General features: G+C 38.5%; 5 protein-coding genes and 1 long non-coding RNA gene across 8 annotated transcripts in view; 2 read left to right on the forward strand and 4 right to left on the reverse strand.

The window, feature by feature from the left end:
* Nucleotides 1-5,793, reverse strand: part of LOC134196690 (probable ubiquitin carboxyl-terminal hydrolase FAF-X) — a 29,178-nt gene extending 23,385 nt beyond the window's left edge. Inside the window, exons 1-10 of the mRNA XM_062665905.1 lie at nucleotides 5,675-5,793; nucleotides 4,152-4,676; nucleotides 2,862-2,974; nucleotides 2,686-2,798; nucleotides 2,520-2,574; nucleotides 2,418-2,462; nucleotides 2,169-2,284; nucleotides 1,859-2,110; nucleotides 1,552-1,690; nucleotides 1,213-1,275 (exon numbers count right to left, since the gene is read on the reverse strand). Coding sequence (XP_062521889.1) covers nucleotides 1,213-1,275; nucleotides 1,552-1,690; nucleotides 1,859-2,110; nucleotides 2,169-2,284; nucleotides 2,418-2,462; nucleotides 2,520-2,574; nucleotides 2,686-2,798; nucleotides 2,862-2,974; nucleotides 4,152-4,593 — 1,338 coding nt within the window. The 5' untranslated portion in view covers nucleotides 4,594-4,676; nucleotides 5,675-5,793. The remainder of the gene's footprint in view (nucleotides 1-1,212; nucleotides 1,276-1,551; nucleotides 1,691-1,858; nucleotides 2,111-2,168; nucleotides 2,285-2,417; nucleotides 2,463-2,519; nucleotides 2,575-2,685; nucleotides 2,799-2,861; nucleotides 2,975-4,151; nucleotides 4,677-5,674) is intronic.
* A 27-nt stretch (nucleotides 5,794-5,820) lies between these two features.
* LOC134196699 (uncharacterized) lies at nucleotides 5,821-11,799 on the forward strand. Its single transcript, XR_009972552.1, has 3 exons — nucleotides 5,821-5,959; nucleotides 6,026-6,138; nucleotides 11,726-11,799. It is a non-coding gene; the product is annotated as an uncharacterized LOC134196699 (long non-coding RNA).
* On the reverse strand, nucleotides 6,398-8,550 carry LOC134196695 (otolin-1-like). The gene is made up of 9 exons (XM_062665910.1): nucleotides 8,360-8,550; nucleotides 8,184-8,286; nucleotides 7,946-7,981; nucleotides 7,773-7,853; nucleotides 7,626-7,706; nucleotides 7,488-7,571; nucleotides 7,342-7,388; nucleotides 7,202-7,274; nucleotides 6,398-7,149 (listed from the first exon to the last, which is right to left on the reverse strand). Exons 1-9 carry the CDS (start codon nucleotides 8,546-8,548, stop codon nucleotides 6,710-6,712), a joined length of 1,134 nt encoding a protein of 377 aa, XP_062521894.1. The 5' UTR covers nucleotides 8,549-8,550; the 3' UTR covers nucleotides 6,398-6,709.
* LOC134196697 (collectin-12-like) lies at nucleotides 8,698-11,020 on the reverse strand. The gene is made up of 5 exons (XM_062665913.1): nucleotides 10,779-11,020; nucleotides 10,582-10,670; nucleotides 9,862-9,961; nucleotides 9,567-9,731; nucleotides 8,698-9,477 (listed from the first exon to the last, which is right to left on the reverse strand). Exons 1-5 carry the CDS (start codon nucleotides 11,002-11,004, stop codon nucleotides 8,999-9,001), a joined length of 1,059 nt encoding a protein of 352 aa, XP_062521897.1. The 5' UTR covers nucleotides 11,005-11,020; the 3' UTR covers nucleotides 8,698-8,998.
* On the reverse strand, nucleotides 11,768-14,352 carry LOC134196696 (complement C1q subcomponent subunit C-like). 2 transcript variants are annotated; one of them, XM_062665911.1, is made up of 8 exons: nucleotides 13,746-14,352; nucleotides 13,545-13,674; nucleotides 13,142-13,204; nucleotides 12,706-12,777; nucleotides 12,551-12,643; nucleotides 12,415-12,489; nucleotides 11,968-12,362; nucleotides 11,768-11,902 (listed from the first exon to the last, which is right to left on the reverse strand). In XM_062665911.1, the coding sequence occupies exons 1-8, from the start codon at nucleotides 13,995-13,997 to the stop codon at nucleotides 11,900-11,902; spliced, it is 1,083 nt and encodes a 360-aa protein (XP_062521895.1). In that variant the 5' UTR covers nucleotides 13,998-14,352; the 3' UTR covers nucleotides 11,768-11,899. The 2 variants fall into 2 exon arrangements, with proteins under 2 accessions (XP_062521895.1, XP_062521896.1); XM_062665912.1 differs by lacking the exon at nucleotides 13,142-13,204.
* A 192-nt stretch (nucleotides 14,353-14,544) lies between these two features.
* LOC134196698 (uncharacterized) lies at nucleotides 14,545-16,164 on the forward strand. Of its 2 annotated transcripts, none has more exons than XM_062665915.1 (5): nucleotides 14,545-15,061; nucleotides 15,138-15,186; nucleotides 15,249-15,295; nucleotides 15,537-15,579; nucleotides 15,648-16,164. In XM_062665915.1, the coding sequence occupies exons 1-5, from the start codon at nucleotides 14,837-14,839 to the stop codon at nucleotides 15,962-15,964; spliced, it is 681 nt and encodes a 226-aa protein (XP_062521899.1). In that variant the 5' UTR covers nucleotides 14,545-14,836; the 3' UTR covers nucleotides 15,965-16,164. The 2 variants fall into 2 exon arrangements, with proteins under 2 accessions (XP_062521899.1, XP_062521900.1); XM_062665916.1 differs by having other exon boundaries at nucleotides 15,153-15,186.
* The last annotated feature ends 802 nt before the right edge of the window (nucleotides 16,165-16,966 follow it).

Raw genomic sequence — 16,966 nt, forward strand, 5'->3', positions numbered from 1 at the left:
GACAATAATCAAACATCCTGATTTGTGAAAGTTTTCTTTCTTGTCATTGTCAAATAGCAGTGACTGCTGTTTCTTTGAAAATTCCAGTCCTTCTGGAAAGATCCTAAACGGTTTCTTTCAAAGAGCCTTTTGGCAGACTATTCTGTCAGCACACTAAGTAACTGCAGAAAAGGTGAATACCGATTTAGTATGCCTTGATAATAAAATGAAGGAGTGACTAGGTTGATGTGACACAAAACTTCTTTGTCATATAATTGCCTTTCTTGACACCCAAACATGGCAAAGAAAACCTAACGTTCAAACTTCTGAGCAAGATAGCGAAGACAAAAACGTTGATGATAATGCAGAGGTTAGAGAAGCTATAAAAACTCTTGCTGTTCATTTTGCCAAACCATTAGAAAGCAAAGGGATTAATATTCTTGCTCTTCATGTTGAGGAGGTAGTCCATTATGCTAGAAAATATCTGTACATCAGCAAGGTGTGCTATGAGTCTGTGTGGTACATAGTTCACACCTGTCCAGACATAGTATTAGTCTCCCCTTAACTACCACACATGTTGAAAGGATGTTTTCATCACTGAAACTGATCAAGAAAGACCACCTTGTCTGACCTTATGGAAGTATATCATGAAGGACCATCACTTCAAGACTTTCACGCTGACGCCACTATTCGGCTGTGGTGGGAACGATGCAAGACCAACTGCTGTCCTAATGAAGGTTTCAGAAAGCAATACTGAGCAAGGAAAACTGGAGAGTTGACCCAAGATGATAGCACTAGCAGCTTTAGTTTAGATGACTGGGACATGTGTTATAATCCTCTAGGACCGCGTCTACAAATAGTTTTCCAGAAGGTCTGACTGAATACAATTTTGCACATTGTTGTGCTAGGTTTCCCTGTTAATGTTCTGCTATTGTCTCACATAATTATAGTGCACTTCCAAGTTTGTCTTTTGAGGTTCCATAATTTTTTCACTTTATTGTAACGCAATAAAAGATTGCTTTGCAGGTATGTTGTCTCAAAGTTGTTCTGTTTATTGTCATGCTTTATATATATGTCAAATAATAGAAATAAAGTGTTGTTTGCGGGGGTCAAATTTGTTAGAATGGGCGTGGTCTAAATGGGCGTGGCTTTGGCAAACCTGTTTGTCCGGACAAAAAATTTCCTTATATTCCGCTCTGCATCAATCATCTTCCAACAATACAATTAGTTTACCTGTGGTTGATGAAGGTTGTCTTTCAGCACAATTGACAATACTTTATTATCTTGAATCCATTCCTGTCACAAACATAATATATAAATAACAAACAATGCTCATGTACATGTATGGATAATAGCATCAGGGTTACCAAATATACACAAAACTTTGTATGTCTAAGATCAATCTGAAAGGTTGCAACCAACTACGTAATGTTCAACCCACAGGAAAGTCCAGACACACCTAGACATTCCATTCAGTTCTTCCCTCTCTGCATTATTGAGCTATCATTGTACTTTCAACTGTTTTCTTATGTGATAAGTGATAACCCTGATGATATACTAAACTACCCATACAGCTAGCCTGTCTGATGTGACTCCCGTCTCCTCATCATCATACACCGATCTCCCACTGTAACTGTAGACTGATTGCACTAAGCGATTTACTTCATTAAGAGCATTCATCTTGCCACTGAATGACGAAATCTGCAGTAATCTGTAGCACAAAACAATAATAACAGAGAGGTTGTGGGCATAAATGCACACAATAACACCGAAAACTCAACAGGTAAGCAAACATGCACAAACAAGCAAGCACTAAAACATCACATCAATAACAAATCACTGTTCCTGTCTAACACTTATATTAATCCCTCAGCCTCACCTAAGAATCATCTTCAGTCTGAATGACTCGATCTCCTCCAACATACATCGTCTCTCAGGAACATGCTGATACAACACCTTCAACGACTTCACAACCGACGTCAAATTATCACTCTTTGATTCACTCTTAGTCTCTTTCTTCAAATCCTCATCAGTAAGATTTTTCAAAACTTCTAACACCGAGTCACAACAAGGCATAAGATATTGCTCTGCACAAGTAACGGACAGTACTTGTGTGCAAACAGCAAAAGGCCTAAACGATTAAAGACAATACAAGACAGAGACCGAAGAGACGCTAGTTTGTCAGGTACTTGAGAAGAGCCGCCATTATAGGAACAGTGAGATTGCTACCCTTTACAACACGATTGTAAAGAGCCTCAAATCCATCGAGATTACCAAACGTATTAACAAAGTCTACAAGCCAACCCTGCAGTAGAAACAGTCATTTACGACAACTTACTTGATACATAAACAAGCACACAGACAGGCAAACCAACCAACAGCAAAACAGACACCAAGGAAACAGACAAAAGATCACAAAACAAGCATAACAAAGCTACCTTGTTGTACTGTTCATGGGGTTCAGCATATGTCTTCAACAATTTCTAACACGATGAGAGCAGCTGACCAACCATTGTACAAACACATAAAAATGAACTCACACATCCATCTTGAGGTAGTGTCTTTGCAAGTTCCTTGTGATTCACTTGATGAAATCTACAAATACAACAAAAACAAACACAACACTAGTCCAAAAAAGCAAACCAAAGCAAACAACGAACACATGAATGCAGACTAACTGATTCACATGCAGACTGAGAAACATACCTGTTGTTTGCATTTAAAACCACTGCCAACAACTCAAGAAGACAAAACCAGTCGTCGGCTAGTTTTGTCACACACAACTGAATAACTTTCAAGGAACTATCGTAAATGTATTGCTACACACAAACAGCATAGCAAGGGATTCATTCGATTATGTGCTCTGAGACAAAATGCAATACGTGAATCTCCGGTTTCCATTGTATCACAGCATCATCCATCATTAGCTTGGCAAATGAAGACTGAAGGCCTTCTCGAAAGAATCTCTGACATGGTTCACTTTTAGTGTCTAATCCTAGTGGCCACAAAAAAACAAATATTTGTTATACGCATAATATAAAACATCCATCAAATCACTTGTGTTTTCTTTTGTTTACTTAATCTATAAACTGTGTGTCACAGTTTGTCACATGGAACTATCAACCAGTCAGTCTGTAAGTTTACTGTTACTGTTAATTGATTGACTGTTTGTCTGATAAGCTGTACTGACGTCTGTGTATCCAAATGCCAGATCATCAGTCCCTTCATCCATTCATCAATCCCTAAAAACATATATTTGTCTATTTGTCTGTCTGTGTTTGTCTGTTATTAGAAGGGCTGAAAGGAAAATGGTCATGCTGCCACGACAAGAAAAGAAAATGAAAAATATTCAGAAGAGCTTGTTCCAGGAGGATATGTATCAAGATGTGTTCCTCTTGTGATAAAACATTTTGGGAGGTGGGGCACATAGGCAGAGAATTTTTTGCAGCATTTGTCACAACAGTCAGCAAATCCAGAAGCCAGTTTTAATGCTTCCATGTTCATGTTGTATTGGAGAAAAAGATTTTCTACAATTCTGCAAAGATGCAATGCCAAAGTTATCGTTAGAAAACTTTCAAAACTGTCACCTAATCATGGTGATTTAGATAGATTATTTGATTTTGACATTCAAAGTCAAGTCCATTAGATCATCTATGACTTAGTTGTTTGCAGGGACTGATGTACTTTTAAAAATCCTAACATATGTACAAGTAGAATCTGTATGAGAATAAATTATTTGTCTATGTGTCTGTGTGTCTGTGTCTGTCTGTCTGTCTGTCTGTGTCTGTCTGTCTCATTTCATCTGTCTTGTCTGTCCGTCAGTATGAGTAACACTGCTGATATCCAATACATATGATCCTCAACAGTGTACCTCAACTGTAAGTTTTCCAAACGACAACTATTTATCAATTAGCAGCAAATCAAGGACACACAAGAACGAATACAAAGTCCATTGCCAGTCACACTGCACTACTGTTCACTTGCTCCATGTACAAATTTACAGTCACATTTGTCCTGTTTCATCCTCACCTGTCTTACATGAACTACAAAGTCTATAATCACTCTACAACATATGTCAATCCTTACAAACAAAAATACAATTGTCCATCAAATCAACGTTTCATTTAGTTACAGTGCTCAAGCATTGTGATGCAGGATGCTCTGTCACTCACCTCTCTTGCATAAATCAATAGCCGCGTCCAATAAAATCTCCAGCTCTGCTCCTGGCGTTACAGGTACAACCCATTTTGTCTTATTCAAACTCTCATCTAGTTTTTGCAAATCCCTCACTGGAAACTCAGGTTCACCTGACTCCACCTTCTCTGTACTCTCACTGTTACTAGCATCATTTGCAGTATTCTCTAAATATCCAGATGATACGGCCGACTCATACGAAGGCGGCTCATCAAATATGTCATAAGTAGATTGGTTTTGATCCTCAGAGATCGCAGGTAAGCTATCTGTCTGTTGTGATGATGTTGTGCTTATTTGACTATCAGACGACGGTACCTGACTACCAGTGGTAGGCGTAGTACCCATCGGTGGTTGTTCACTGTTTCTGGTTTCCTGTGCATTAGGGTCAGTTCCTCCAGCTGCACTGCCACTCACCTTCATTACACTTGAGATTACAAATTATAACTCTATCAATTCTCGAGGTCTCTCCAGTTAGTGATTAAATTTCAAATCTCTTTTAATTCCTGCAAAAATTGTGACATGAGCAACAGAAAGAGAAGACACAGACAAACACATGCACAATCAAACGGTCACAAAATACTCATTGAGGTATAATTTGTTCAGTAATGATGCTCAGATAATCTACCAAACATGGCAACATAGCAACTAAGAAGAATACAAAAAATGGCTAAAGAATATTTCGAAAAGAGCTGCTTCATCCAGCAGCATCACAAGTTTACTACCCAAGGTGTGAAACGCTAGGGTATGGTAATGCCAGCGGTCACGTGATGTACGACTCTGAATAAACTTCTGGCTCCACCTCCACGAATGCACTCATTGTCACAAGAGCAGATGCCGCCAATATTTCAGTGTTACAATGACGAACAAATGATTATTGTAAACAGTTTCACAAATGTGACGAAAGGAAGGAAAATCACCTCCGTTCTTTACTCATCAAACATAAAATAACAAAATTAAACATCATCAGTAAAATGCGAGAAGCCTTCCATAGAAACATCAACAAACTCACTTCACCACACAAATTTGCAGAAGCTAAAGCTAATTAATTAAATTAAATGAATTACAATGATATTGTTGTATTTAAAAAGTAACTTCTGCTTCATTCACTTGCATTGTATTGAACTGATCACAATGCCCTAACATCTGTACTGAACTGTTTCTTCATGCCAGCTTGCCTATCGAACGACTCTATCATTGGTAACATCTAAAGCCTCAGAACAAGCGAGATCATTCGTTCTGGCAAGAGAAATCAATGCAGCCACGCCTACGCGTTATATCTACGCAACAGTATCATGAAGTTTTACAGTTTTCATTGATTAACCATCAACGCAGGCACATCATTAAAATACAGTAAAAGCCATCATCACCATATCTCGACGTTTCGACGTTTCACAGAAGTCGTTACCTTGAATGGGGCCCGCGTAAGAATTTACATAACCAAGCAGTTATTTGGGTGTTACTTAAACACATAACGTATTCTTTTACATTCCTGCTTACTCACCTCCAGAATTGCTACTTCTCTGACATGACAGCACGCTTGTCTTTGTGCGCATGCGTTAGCTACCACTGGTGTGTGTGTGTGTGTGTGTGCGTGCGTGCGTGCGTGTGTGTGGACATCCACCCAGACTGAAGATTTACGCATGCGTAGAAATTTATGGGAATGTTATAGGTTTGTATTTGAGGACAGCGTATTTTGTCCTAGTGTCAGACAATCTGTCTGAGATCAGAGAACTTGAAGTCACAGATCTCTAGAGAGTGGACTTTACATCATCGGTAGCACAGATACGTACGAAATCTTCAAAATTCATGAATAATCTTAATTTATAATTAAGACTATCATCAATTTGAACAGGGTATCTTTGCATAAACGGGATCGATTATTCAATCTGTAATACAGAGTTAACCATCACGTCTGGGCAACAAGAAAAATCGACATCTAGCTAGGTCGATCGTTGACATCTGCAGGTTAGTTTGACTGTTAAGGTTTCGGTATCGCATGAATGATGTGTGAAAATTTAAATTTACTCGAAAAATACGCAGAGACTTTAAGTTATAGGACATGTCTAGATCTTCATACTGAGTGACACATTTGTTTGGCACTGTAATGTATAAATACTATAATTAGGTTTCCAGGTTAATTAACTTACTTGTTTTTGATGACAGGTTTAGCCTTTCTAGTTAGTTGTAAGTGCTGCATTGTTGATTAATTAATTGCAATGTATTTCTATCCATTGCCATCAAGATTGGAAAATGGCAGCTAAGAGAAAGTGCTTACAATATAATCTTATAGTCAGTTTGGCACTATGGCTTCTAGAAACATGATGGAAAGAATTAATTAGCAATCGATGTACCAAGTAACTCTATAATGCTAGAAGTAACTTTGGCTGCTAAATGAGTTCTATGATATTTATGTACAAGCATATGAGTGTATGTGTTTAACTTAATTAAATGAATGTGCCACGGTGAATAAATTTGGTTGAGTCACACAGCAAGAGTAGCTTATGCAGTCATTAGCCAAATGTAATTGAGTACTAGCTTACTTACTGCTTTTATCTTCAAGTAGTGCTGCTTGCAAGAAAGAGCGGTGATGATTTCCGTCAACCAACTGTGTTTTACAGAGAGAGAATGGATCATTCCAATGGTCCAAAGTAACTGATATCTTGGTGTACTTCTGGATATAATTAATATAGTTGATGTTCAAAGTGCTGAGAGAACAATTGGCTTCTTTACAGCAGACAGATGTACCTTCATCATATCCTACATTTCCAACATACTCGCCAATAACATTGCCTCCTATAACAAGATGGATGACTGGCTGAGTGCTAATTTGGGAAATGACGGTCACTTGGGCAATGACATGGTAAACTCCACGTATTAGAGTCTGCAATCCGTCTTTATCATAGTGACGAGCTACCGCACTTCTTTGGGCTGTTTGGACGGTCGCTACTCTTTCCCAGGAAAAGGGTATGGTAGAACCTGTATCACACATAGAATAAGGAATAGTGTTGCTATTCAGGTTTTATTATACCCATTGTAATCTCATGAATGTAGCCGCTACCACCGATGAAAAGTTGTTTGTAGATTGGACTGATTTTACTCATCTAACCAGAATAGGTGATTGTTTATTCACTGCAGGTTGAGGGAATCAAGCTTTTGTTGTTTTCTTACAAGGTTAGTTTGCGGTAGTTGTCCTGTTTTCACGGTTTCTGTGCAGTCTGTGAAACAGTCTTAATTAATACAGTTGTGTTATGCAATGGATGTTAGGAACTACATAGAAATGAAAGCATCTGTGGCAATCATTTATCAACAATTACTTTTTGTAGAGATGCATACGCCTGGTGAACCAGGTCTCCCAACTACTCCACGAAGTCCTCGTGCTCCTTGTTGTCCTCTTGGTCCTAGAATAGAAGCAAACATAAATATAATACTGTGTAGCCATATATGCTGTGTACCGTGCAATCCATTGTCTCCTTGTTTACCACGTATTCCTTTGGGGCCTGGTTTGCCAGATGGTCCTTCAAGACCATCTCGTCCTGTGTCATAAGCACAGAAAATGTACACACGAGTACAATGAAATTGATAATTTTAGTTATCGTTACCTGGTGGACCTGGAAGACCAGGAAGACCAGACCTTCCAGTTGGTCCTGTTGGACCTATCGGCCCTATCTCTCCTTTTTTGCCTTACATATAATATAAGTAACAATATTAATTATAGGGACAGACTTGACTTATGGCTATATTAACCATGTAATGTCAAAGCGTGCCTGTATACCTTTTAGTCCTCTTGATCCTCTTGGACCTCGTTGTCCTATCAACAAGAGAGTGAGAGAATGTTCAAATGCATTGAAGCATGCATTTGCATTTATTCATAGCTGAATGAGCAGATACTAGTTGTAATTCACTTGAAAACACCAATTGCTGCTTTTTGTATTAGTGTTACAAATTACAGATGATGAATACGAGATTGAAGAATGTAGCAGATTCTGGTAACCCCACATTACATAGTTTACCTTTTTCTCCACTGGGGCAGCTACATGGTAAATTCTCATCTCCTTTTGAAGTTGATCTCCCATATCGAATTTGATGGTTTCGTACCAAGTGGCTGTTGATGAGCTGACAAGAGAAACTTGTAGTTACAATGATGCCACCATGCTTCCTTTATAGTTGTAGCTGATTTGTTGGGTACCTGCACTTCACTACTAGATGGAGATCCTTTCTGCTGGCAAAAAGATTGCAGTTCAGCCAACTCACGCACCATTTTCTGTTGGTTTAGATAGATGATGAGCATGCATGAATATCCAGCTGACAAGAGCAACACTAATGCCACTGTGGGCAACGCTTCCTTCCAAACGAAACGTGGAGTGGCGAGTTTCATCTCTTGTTTTTCTTTCTTCTCTCACGCTACTGCAACTCTTGTATGATTGGTGTGTATGTGTATATAAAGGGTGTCTCATGTTGGTGTATATAGTATCTACTGTCAGAGACTCAAGATAGCAAGAGATATGTGTTAACAGCGTACACAATAATATTATATGAGACATATGACTCAACTGATTAGCAAATAATAGCATATTGGCAATTGGCTACTTTACACCAGTAGAGCAATTTGCTGTTGATTGACTTAATGAACAAATTTAATGTACTGTAGTATTATTACCTTTATATGCTACTCACTGTGTCTAAAAGCTGTCATGGTGTCAAATTGCTAAACAACAACTAAACATTGATTAGAAGTCTATTAGTTTGTTGGGTTGCCAGTGTTATTTCGCAGCCTTAAAGTTGGTTGTTGTGATGGTTGATCATAAGGTGTGTCTGCTGTGTTGCTTTATGTCTTTTGTCTGCATTTCGGTAGTTGTTTCTTGTTTGAGAGCATGAGCCCAAATACACCAAAAAACGTTTCGTGTTTAGTAGTTAGGATCTCAGCATCAGTTGTAGTCATCACTGCCAGCCTGTTACCAGCTTGTAATTTTACTAATCTGGATGTGTAAAGCGTCAGTTGCATTTTTACTTTGTTGTTCTTGGTGATTACGTTAGTCATATTGACTGGCATCTTCGTTTCAGCAAGAGTCTCATTAATAATTGACACATGTTTCAGTTGAAATCCTGTGTAGGCATACGTATTTGTTTCATAGTTTCCGCTTCCAGGATCAATCCAAGCCCAGTCAATGCCAACTGAAGCATAGATGACATAGACGCCACTTTGCTGAATTTCAATTTTGTCCACTGTTTTGTCCCCAATGAGAGCCATGCATTGGCAGTTGGGTGTTGATGTTTGGTTATATTTTATCCACTTCACAAATGTATCTGTACAGAAAATAAGATTATTGACACAGTTTTCATGGTGTCATCATTGCATGGTGTAGGGGCAGTAATGATGCTACTGCACTACTTGCATGATTTTGTTCTTTGTGAAGGTGTTCCATCTGCTTCCAAGTGAATAGCACAATTTTCAAGCACGTTGCTTGGTTGTCCTCGTCCTCTTGCTCCCTTTGGTCCAGGTGGTCCAGGTGGTCCTTGAATCCCTCGCAGTCCTCTGTTTCCTGGTGGGCCTTGTCTACCTGCGGACACAAATGCAGGACTTCATTCTGTGGTGTAAATTAATGTTATAATATTACGACTGAATAGAAGAATCTTTGTAGAAATGTACTGCATACAGAACAATGAAGAAACAGCTGACATCTGCATTACCTAGTGGACCTCGGTCACCTTTGTCACCTTTTCTTCCAACTGTTTCACTTTGTCTAGATGTTCTTCTATGGTATCCATCAGATGGCTCATTTTGCACTTTCTATAGATATTAATTTACAGCAATCAAACTACATTCTACTGTACTGTAAATTTGTACATCAGTGGTGTTTTGCAGGAAAATTTGGATATTTGCTCTACAATGCAAAGCTTCAACTTATTAGCTAGCTTAATTAACAATGTCTGCATCTTGTGTTCTGTTCACCTGTATAAATGTCAGAACCTAGGGTATGAGAGGCCTTTAAGCCTTCCGATTTACCAATTAACTAATGGCAGTACTGATAATCTTAATTCTTAAGCGTTACTAAGAGTATAGCTGCATGCTGTGATAATTCAAACTGCACCATGTCTGTTTCATTTAGTATATGCACAGGTAATCGAACCTGTAATCTGTTGTAAAGGGTCTCTACAACGAAAGCAGTAGCCAAAATATATAAAGTTTAAACAAATTTGTGGTCCTCCCCTAAGGTTAGTTTTCCAAATTGCAAAATGCTTCCACCACCAATATGACAAGGGCAATTAATGATGCAGCAGCATTGCTATTTACTGTATATTTAGTGCCAGCAGAACATTTCCCATCAAAGCATCTTGTGAGGCATTACTGTAGATATAAATGTCGCTGTGCCAGCTACAGGGTTAGCAAAATTCATGCACTGTTTATACCTCTTTCATCTTCTTGGATTTCAAATTATGATTTCTTGTTAGTAATTCAACATCACGAAGCTGCCAATTAATATTGTGATATTCAGTGCCTGCAGAACAATCAAAAAAGCATGCAACTATAACGTCTGACTCTCCTTCTTGCATTGCTGGTGTGCATAGAAGTATGTACAGACGTGAAATGGCATGAATAGCTGCACCTGTTTTGACAACATTTGTCGGACCGTAAAGAGAATCAATCTGAAGTGCGAGTTCATCTCCACCATGCTGCTGCAGCCAACGCGACATGGAGCATAGAGACTTTGTTATTGTAGTAACAGAGGACTCCAACTCAATCACACGAGCAGTCAGATAGACATTATGCCCTAGCACAACTAAAACTAGGAAAGAAACAGCGATGAAAATGATAAAATGACAAAGAGACATGACACGATGCTGTCCTGGCTGCATGATGAAGCTTAATTGAAGAAAATTATGGGAGATGACACAGTAGAGTGTGCCTTGATGCTCCGCGTAATCGATTCTGTAATAATACACCCAAGCAAAACAAAACAGTGAAATCAGAATGCTACCCAACTTGAACTCTAGCATGACCATGCAAGTATAGCAGCATATTTGACCAAGCCATGGTTGAAAGGCCAGTGTCAACCTGAAGTAGCTATAGGGTTCTATAACAGTACAAGCTAGACTAGAGCAGAGAGAAACAATGTAGCAAATGATTGCAGATCAAATAACTGACACTAGAAACGAGTGGCAATCCAACTGATACGTGGATGCGTGAATGCAAAGCCATCAGGTAATCAAGAAGTATGAAGTGCACCCTGCGCCATTTGCATGTCATATGAGATGGTACCCTGAGCCCTCCAGATAAGAGCCACAATCACATTGGTAGATACATCCATTAAATGGCATAGATAAACCCAATCTCAACCAAGCCGCCAGACGAAAATTGCAAAAAAACTATAGTGCGAACTTACTTATTTAATTGACCTGGGACCCTGGTTATAACATCAATTCAGCCATGCTGCTGCTCCTGAGTCCGTCTAGCAATCTTCATATTCCAACCATTACACCAAAACATCATTTTCCAGAAGTCATATGCACGTACAGTGCAAGTTGATCATAAACAAATACAGTTTCTATGTAGGTTTACAGGCATGAGGAGATGTTCTCTTGCTGTTTGGGAGAAGTTTACTCTACAGATTCTTTGAAGTTTCATAGGTAAGCTACTTTGTTCTTCTTACTCTGAGTCTATATATAGACATAGTACTTTACCACTGTAGTTGATTTCACTATCTTTGTACTTTTTATGTGATTCAGTCTACTACAAGAAAAAAGAAAGGCGGTGTAGTTAGAACACAAAAATAACTCTGTAGTAACTGCACTTACACAGTGGTTACTGTTGTTCATTGTTCCACTCAAGGGTCCCACCAAGAAAGCTCCTACATATGTATTGCGACCGTTTAGCCATATGGTTGCAGGTTTTAAGCTTTTCACTTTGACATTTATGTAGGAACCTCTTCTGTTTCTCACACAAATCAATCTTCCAAGAAAGACTGTTTTAGGAAAATTGACAGATCCAGATAGTCCTGTAGCTACTGCAATGGCATCTTGGACTAGCGAGACATCTACTTCATTAGCTGGTGCTCCGATGGACACTTGACAGTATATATAGTAGATACCAGGTAACTTCAAATGTAGACCATTACTTGACAATATGATGTTAGAGTCAGTAGGTGGAATCAGTAGCATGCTGTCATCACTGACAAGAAAATTAATAGTTTCTACAGAAAGATCAATGAGAAATGAAGACGAAAATGAGACTAATTTCAGTACCGTTGCCATTTATATTTGTGCTAGGTTGATCGTCTAGGTTTAGATTTCCGCTATTCACAGTATGAACAGCAACTGCTAAATTTCACATCCACGTAGTCAAGAAAGTGGAAATTGGAGATATCAATTGTGATTGTACCAGCACGAAAAGCACTGCTTCCTTTGTCTCCTTCCCTACCCTGGTCCCCTGGCTCTCCTTTTCTGCCATTTAGACCTGGCATGCCAGTTTGACCTAAAGAAACCAGAATGGCAAGTAATAGATGCATTTACTATAGTTAATTAAGCAAGTGACACCTGTAGTTCCTGCAACTCCTTCATCTCCTTTGGCTCCTTTGACTCCTCTGTTTCCCTTGCTTCCTTTAGAACCTGCCAAGATACTGTTATTTATATGCTGTCCTTGCCACCTTTGTATACGAGACAGTGCCATTAGTTGCCATTGGATACCCACCACTGCATGGCTGTGAGGTAGGTATTTCTTGTGTATGAATTAATTATATATAAGCTATATAATCCAATAAACAGTGTATTTGGTACATGTGACGCTTTTCAACCAATAGCATGCAGTGTCTATTTTTTAATTAAAGAAACGATCCGTACTGATGTGATGACATAATTGGCATTGTTTGCCATTGACATGGATAGACTACTGCAAATATACTGCTATAGGCCTACTTGCATGGTAGTGGGCATCCAACTGGATAGGTAATAGTTTTATATTTTGATTAGTCACCTTTTGAACCTCGTCTCCCTTCTTTTCCAGGTTCACCTTTGGGGCCAGCTTTCCCAGGTAGACCTGTGATGGGAACATAACTAAGCATATAACAACTTAAATGGCTTGATCTGAGAGTAAGATTTTAATGCTATATATTCTGTGAACTCTAATGTAAGAAAATAACTACACCAGCTACCTGTAAGTATCACAAGTTGTAATAGCATGTTTGACCGTTACCACACTGATTAGTGTATCTAATGTTTTAGTTTTATTAGAGCAGACTACAGGACCAAGAAGCCTTCTGCTACAAACGCACTACTACGTCCATAGGTTTTACTTTGCTTGCAATGCTAATTTACTACTCTGGCAATAGACGTCCATCTGTCAGTCAATCTCAACCAGGCATATTGCTAAGGTTTACCATTTTGGCAGCTGCATTCATTTGGTGTGATCTCCCTCTCATTGGACCAAGAGCTGCTTCTGGTATGCCTCTCTTCTTCCAGGTGCATTTTATCTTCACCACCTTTCCTTATTGCTGACTGAGCAGACTTCTTACATTAAACAATTGCAGCTAGATTATACACTTATAGATCAAGCAGTGTTTTCTGTACTATTATCGTACCTGCTTATAATTATTACCAGCAGTCACTTCCAACTTGGACATGGCTTTTTTTATACGCTGTAACGTCTCTTCAGTTTTTCCAAGTCTGTGGTGCATTGCCACTATCAGGACTGTTAGTGTGAAGGCGTAGGTAAAGAGAACAAGCACGGATCCGTGTAGCAACATGGACTTGCTGGCATGGGCACGACTCTTCGTCTCATTTCCACTCCATGTACTTCCACTACAAATGTTCTCTGATAGAGTTTGAGGCATGAACCTTCCTGGTGCTTGCAGTACTTTCTACCTTGCAATACTGAGTGCTTTTCCGGAAACTACTCGCGTTTTCTAGTGGCACGTGAGCGGCAAGATCCGCTTGCCATGTATAGATCTATCCGTATTGAATTGTAAATTAAAGCAAGTGCTAATTAGCGGAAGCAAAACGCTTTTTGTTCGTGTCGGTAGTGTTGGTTTATAGACAAGATTGAACCGTTATTGTACTTTAGCTCAGTACCGAGCTACTATACTCTGATGTCTGTTCCAGTTCCAGAATAAAAAAAATTATAGCCTAGGATGAAACTTCACACCCAGTAGCTACGGATTGATGCAATGTTATTGTAGAAATCATGCCTGTTTACTGTACCTCCAACAAACTCTTTCTTTGATATATATATATATATATATATATATATATATATATATATATATATATATATATATATATATATATATACTCTATAATCTCATGCAGCAATGTGCATAATTGGATAAAGAGGAACGAGAGCTTTCCAATAAAGAATGGCCCCTCAAAATGTTGCCCATTTGCAGTACTTGTAAATGCTGGAATGGACTCTACAAGTTGCTGCAATTAATTAACATATAATATCATTATAATATAAGGAGCGTCTGTGCCAACGAAGTGTTCATCACGAGTGTACCAATCTAAACATTAATTAATCTAAACATGATGCAGCTGCGGTGATTCTTTTCATTCGACCAGCAGTAATGTGATTGGTCAAAGCTGAATCTGGGATTCCCCTTCGATTGATGACGTCTATACTACGTCAGTCTGCTATTCTTCGTTGGCTTGCGTAGGTTTGGTATTCTAGAAGAAAATGTCCAAAGAGCAGGATAAAACTCGTTTGGAATGGGCACAATGGATGTTTTCTTTTGTGTGCTTTTCCTCTGCTATTGCTGCTCTTGTGACGTCCTTCTCCATGCAAACTAAAATTACGTCACTTTACGAACGTCTAGATGAACAACGCGAGGTGTTAGCACAGCTAGACAACAAAATTTCAGATGATCAGGCTTCAAACTTTCACCAAGAAGTAGAGCAATCGGTGAGAAAGGCAACATTGTTTTTGTTGACTAGATAAACATAAAACCTAGACGAGTAGGTTCACTTGCCAATACTAGCTGTTTGTGTCTAAGGATTCAAGCAAATCAGAGTCTTCGGAATGCAAAGGTACGGTATCGAAATATGTGATCATGCAGAGAGAATGTTGGAGACGCAGATTTTGTGTCTAGTGACATGTGTAAATGGGGATGGATGCCTCACATGGAGTGGTGACATGGTAAGGATTAATGGGTGCTGTTAGTATGTGTAGGTAATAATTAATTCATTTATAGCTTTTTGAGAATATAGGTTTTGAGAGTTAACCTCTAATTATTGAGTAGTCATTGAATAGTACAGTATACTGATGCTATTTTTACTGATGGGTGTGTGTGTGTGTGTGTGTGTGTGTGTGTGTGTGTGTGTGTGTGTGTGTGTGTTTGTTTCATTCTGCCTAATTTTTTATAAATTTATATAATTAGATTTCTTTTCCAACTGCTCACCTGACAGCAAATAAGACTAAAGGTTTGCTGTTCTCATCAGGTTTGAAGTTTGTTTATAGTGTAATGTTAGCAATGGTACATATTATTCAGGCTTGCACTTATGGTATCCCGATCTTCTCTTTGGTGGAATGAGAGTTGTGGATTCTCATCTGATCATTCCGTATACTGGGAAGTACTTTGTATACTGTCAAATGCAGTATAGAGACTCAAATGATTATCACAGCTCTCTTCTTGTCAATGGACAGTCGGTGTTTGACAACATCAAGTTGAACTATCAGTCATGGTTGCTCAGATTGAAATGTAATGATACAGTGACTGTCCTACCTGATATGTCACATCTGAGTCAATTTTCATACCACTCCTCATTTTTTGGAGCATATTACTACACTCAGGGTTCTTCTGATTGATCAAAAAGTCATTTGAGGCTAACAGTTGTAATGTTTGCATCTTTCTGGTGTTATAAGACTGTTTGGTTAGTGTTAGCATTATTGCTCATTTTCAGTTAGTGGCTGTTCAATATTGAACACATCTGTTTGTAGTAGTTAATTGTAGCTCTTAGCTACATGGCTAATATATGGATGCTTATACAACACGTACAATAATTGATTGCCTAAGTAACATTGTCAAACAACAGGTTGTATTGTTCCTCTTCTTTCTTTCTTTTCAGCGATCTTGATGACCAATGATGTCAAGTACTCATTAATTAAGTTAAGTGTCAATGCACGTCAGTGATACTTTCTTATCCAACAGCTTTCAGAAATGATTCTTTGGTGATTTGCTCTAACAAAAATGTTCTTAACAGTTTCATTGGTCAGTATTTTAACTTGAACAAAAGACCTGGGTTCCAAACGACAAAGTCATTGTACAACTTGCCTCCTGTTTTATCAATTTCTGTAAGCTGATTTGTTTTAATTGATTAATTAAACTCATCCCAAGTTCTGTCTGGTTTGGTAGTTGTCGATGGCATATTTAATTATGATAGTCAATTGACTATAAATCGCTGTTCGTAGTCACCATACAGTCAATGTATTCCACAGTGAAGTACACTTGTACTACAGGTCATTATTTTTCTTTCCACGTCTGTAATTGTCTGTGATGTAAGTATTGTGATTTCCAGCACTTCTGATCAACAGTTTTGCAAAACCTTTTAGCATGACTCTATTCATGTGTATGGAGGTGACACATTTGTACTATCAAATTGTAACCTCAACTTTAGTGTAGGACAGCGACAGTTACCATGCTTATTAAGTGTAGGGCTTAGACATATACTTATAACCAAATATTCTCGATATGAATTACAGTTGATTAATGAAACTATGATTTTTGTTGTATCTTCCCCATATGTGCTAAACTACTGCTAATAAAGGTCTGGCTTTTGCTACTTGCATCTGACCTTATATCGCTCACTG

The sequence above is a fragment of the Corticium candelabrum genome, chromosome 21 (genome assembly GCF_963422355.1).
Source record: "Corticium candelabrum chromosome 21, ooCorCand1.1, whole genome shotgun sequence".
NCBI classification, from domain to species: Eukaryota; Metazoa; Porifera; class Homoscleromorpha; order Homosclerophorida; family Plakinidae; genus Corticium; species Corticium candelabrum.

Coding starts and splice junctions, on each gene's coding strand:
- LOC134196695 (XM_062665910.1), bottom strand. CDS start 8,548: ATGAAACTCGCCACTCCACGTTTCGTTTGGAAGGAAGCGTTGCCCACA. Junction 8,287..8,359: donor CATCTAGTAGTGAAGTGCAG/GTACCCAACAAA, acceptor TTCTCTTGTCAG/CTCATCAACAGCCACTTGGT. Junction 7,389..7,487: donor CGTATGCATCTCTACAAAAA/GTAATTGTTGAT, acceptor ACTGTTTCACAG/ACTGCACAGAAACCGTGAAA.
- LOC134196697 (XM_062665913.1), bottom strand. CDS start 11,004: ATGTCTCTTTGTCATTTTATCATTTTCATCGCTGTTTCTTTCCTAGTT. Junction 10,671..10,778: donor GACAAATGTTGTCAAAACAG/GTGCAGCTATTC, acceptor ATTGTTCTGCAG/GCACTGAATATCACAATATT. Junction 9,962..10,581: donor AATCCAAGAAGATGAAAGAG/GTATAAACAGTG, acceptor TAATATCTATAG/AAAGTGCAAAATGAGCCATC.
- LOC134196696 (XM_062665911.1), bottom strand. CDS start 13,997: ATGCCTCAAACTCTATCAGAGAACATTTGTAGTGGAAGTACATGGAGT. Junction 13,205..13,544: donor TGAATGCAGCTGCCAAAATG/GTAAACCTTAGC, acceptor TTCCCATCACAG/GTCTACCTGGGAAAGCTGGC. Junction 12,363..12,414: donor CACAAATATAAATGGCAACG/GTACTGAAATTA, acceptor ATCTTTCTGTAG/AAACTATTAATTTTCTTGTC.
- LOC134196698 (XM_062665915.1), top strand. CDS start 14,837: ATGTCCAAAGAGCAGGATAAAACTCGTTTGGAATGGGCACAATGGATG. Junction 15,062..15,137: donor ACCAAGAAGTAGAGCAATCG/GTGAGAAAGGCA, acceptor TGCCAATACTAG/CTGTTTGTGTCTAAGGATTC. Junction 15,580..15,647: donor GACAGCAAATAAGACTAAAG/GTTTGCTGTTCT, acceptor CATATTATTCAG/GCTTGCACTTATGGTATCCC.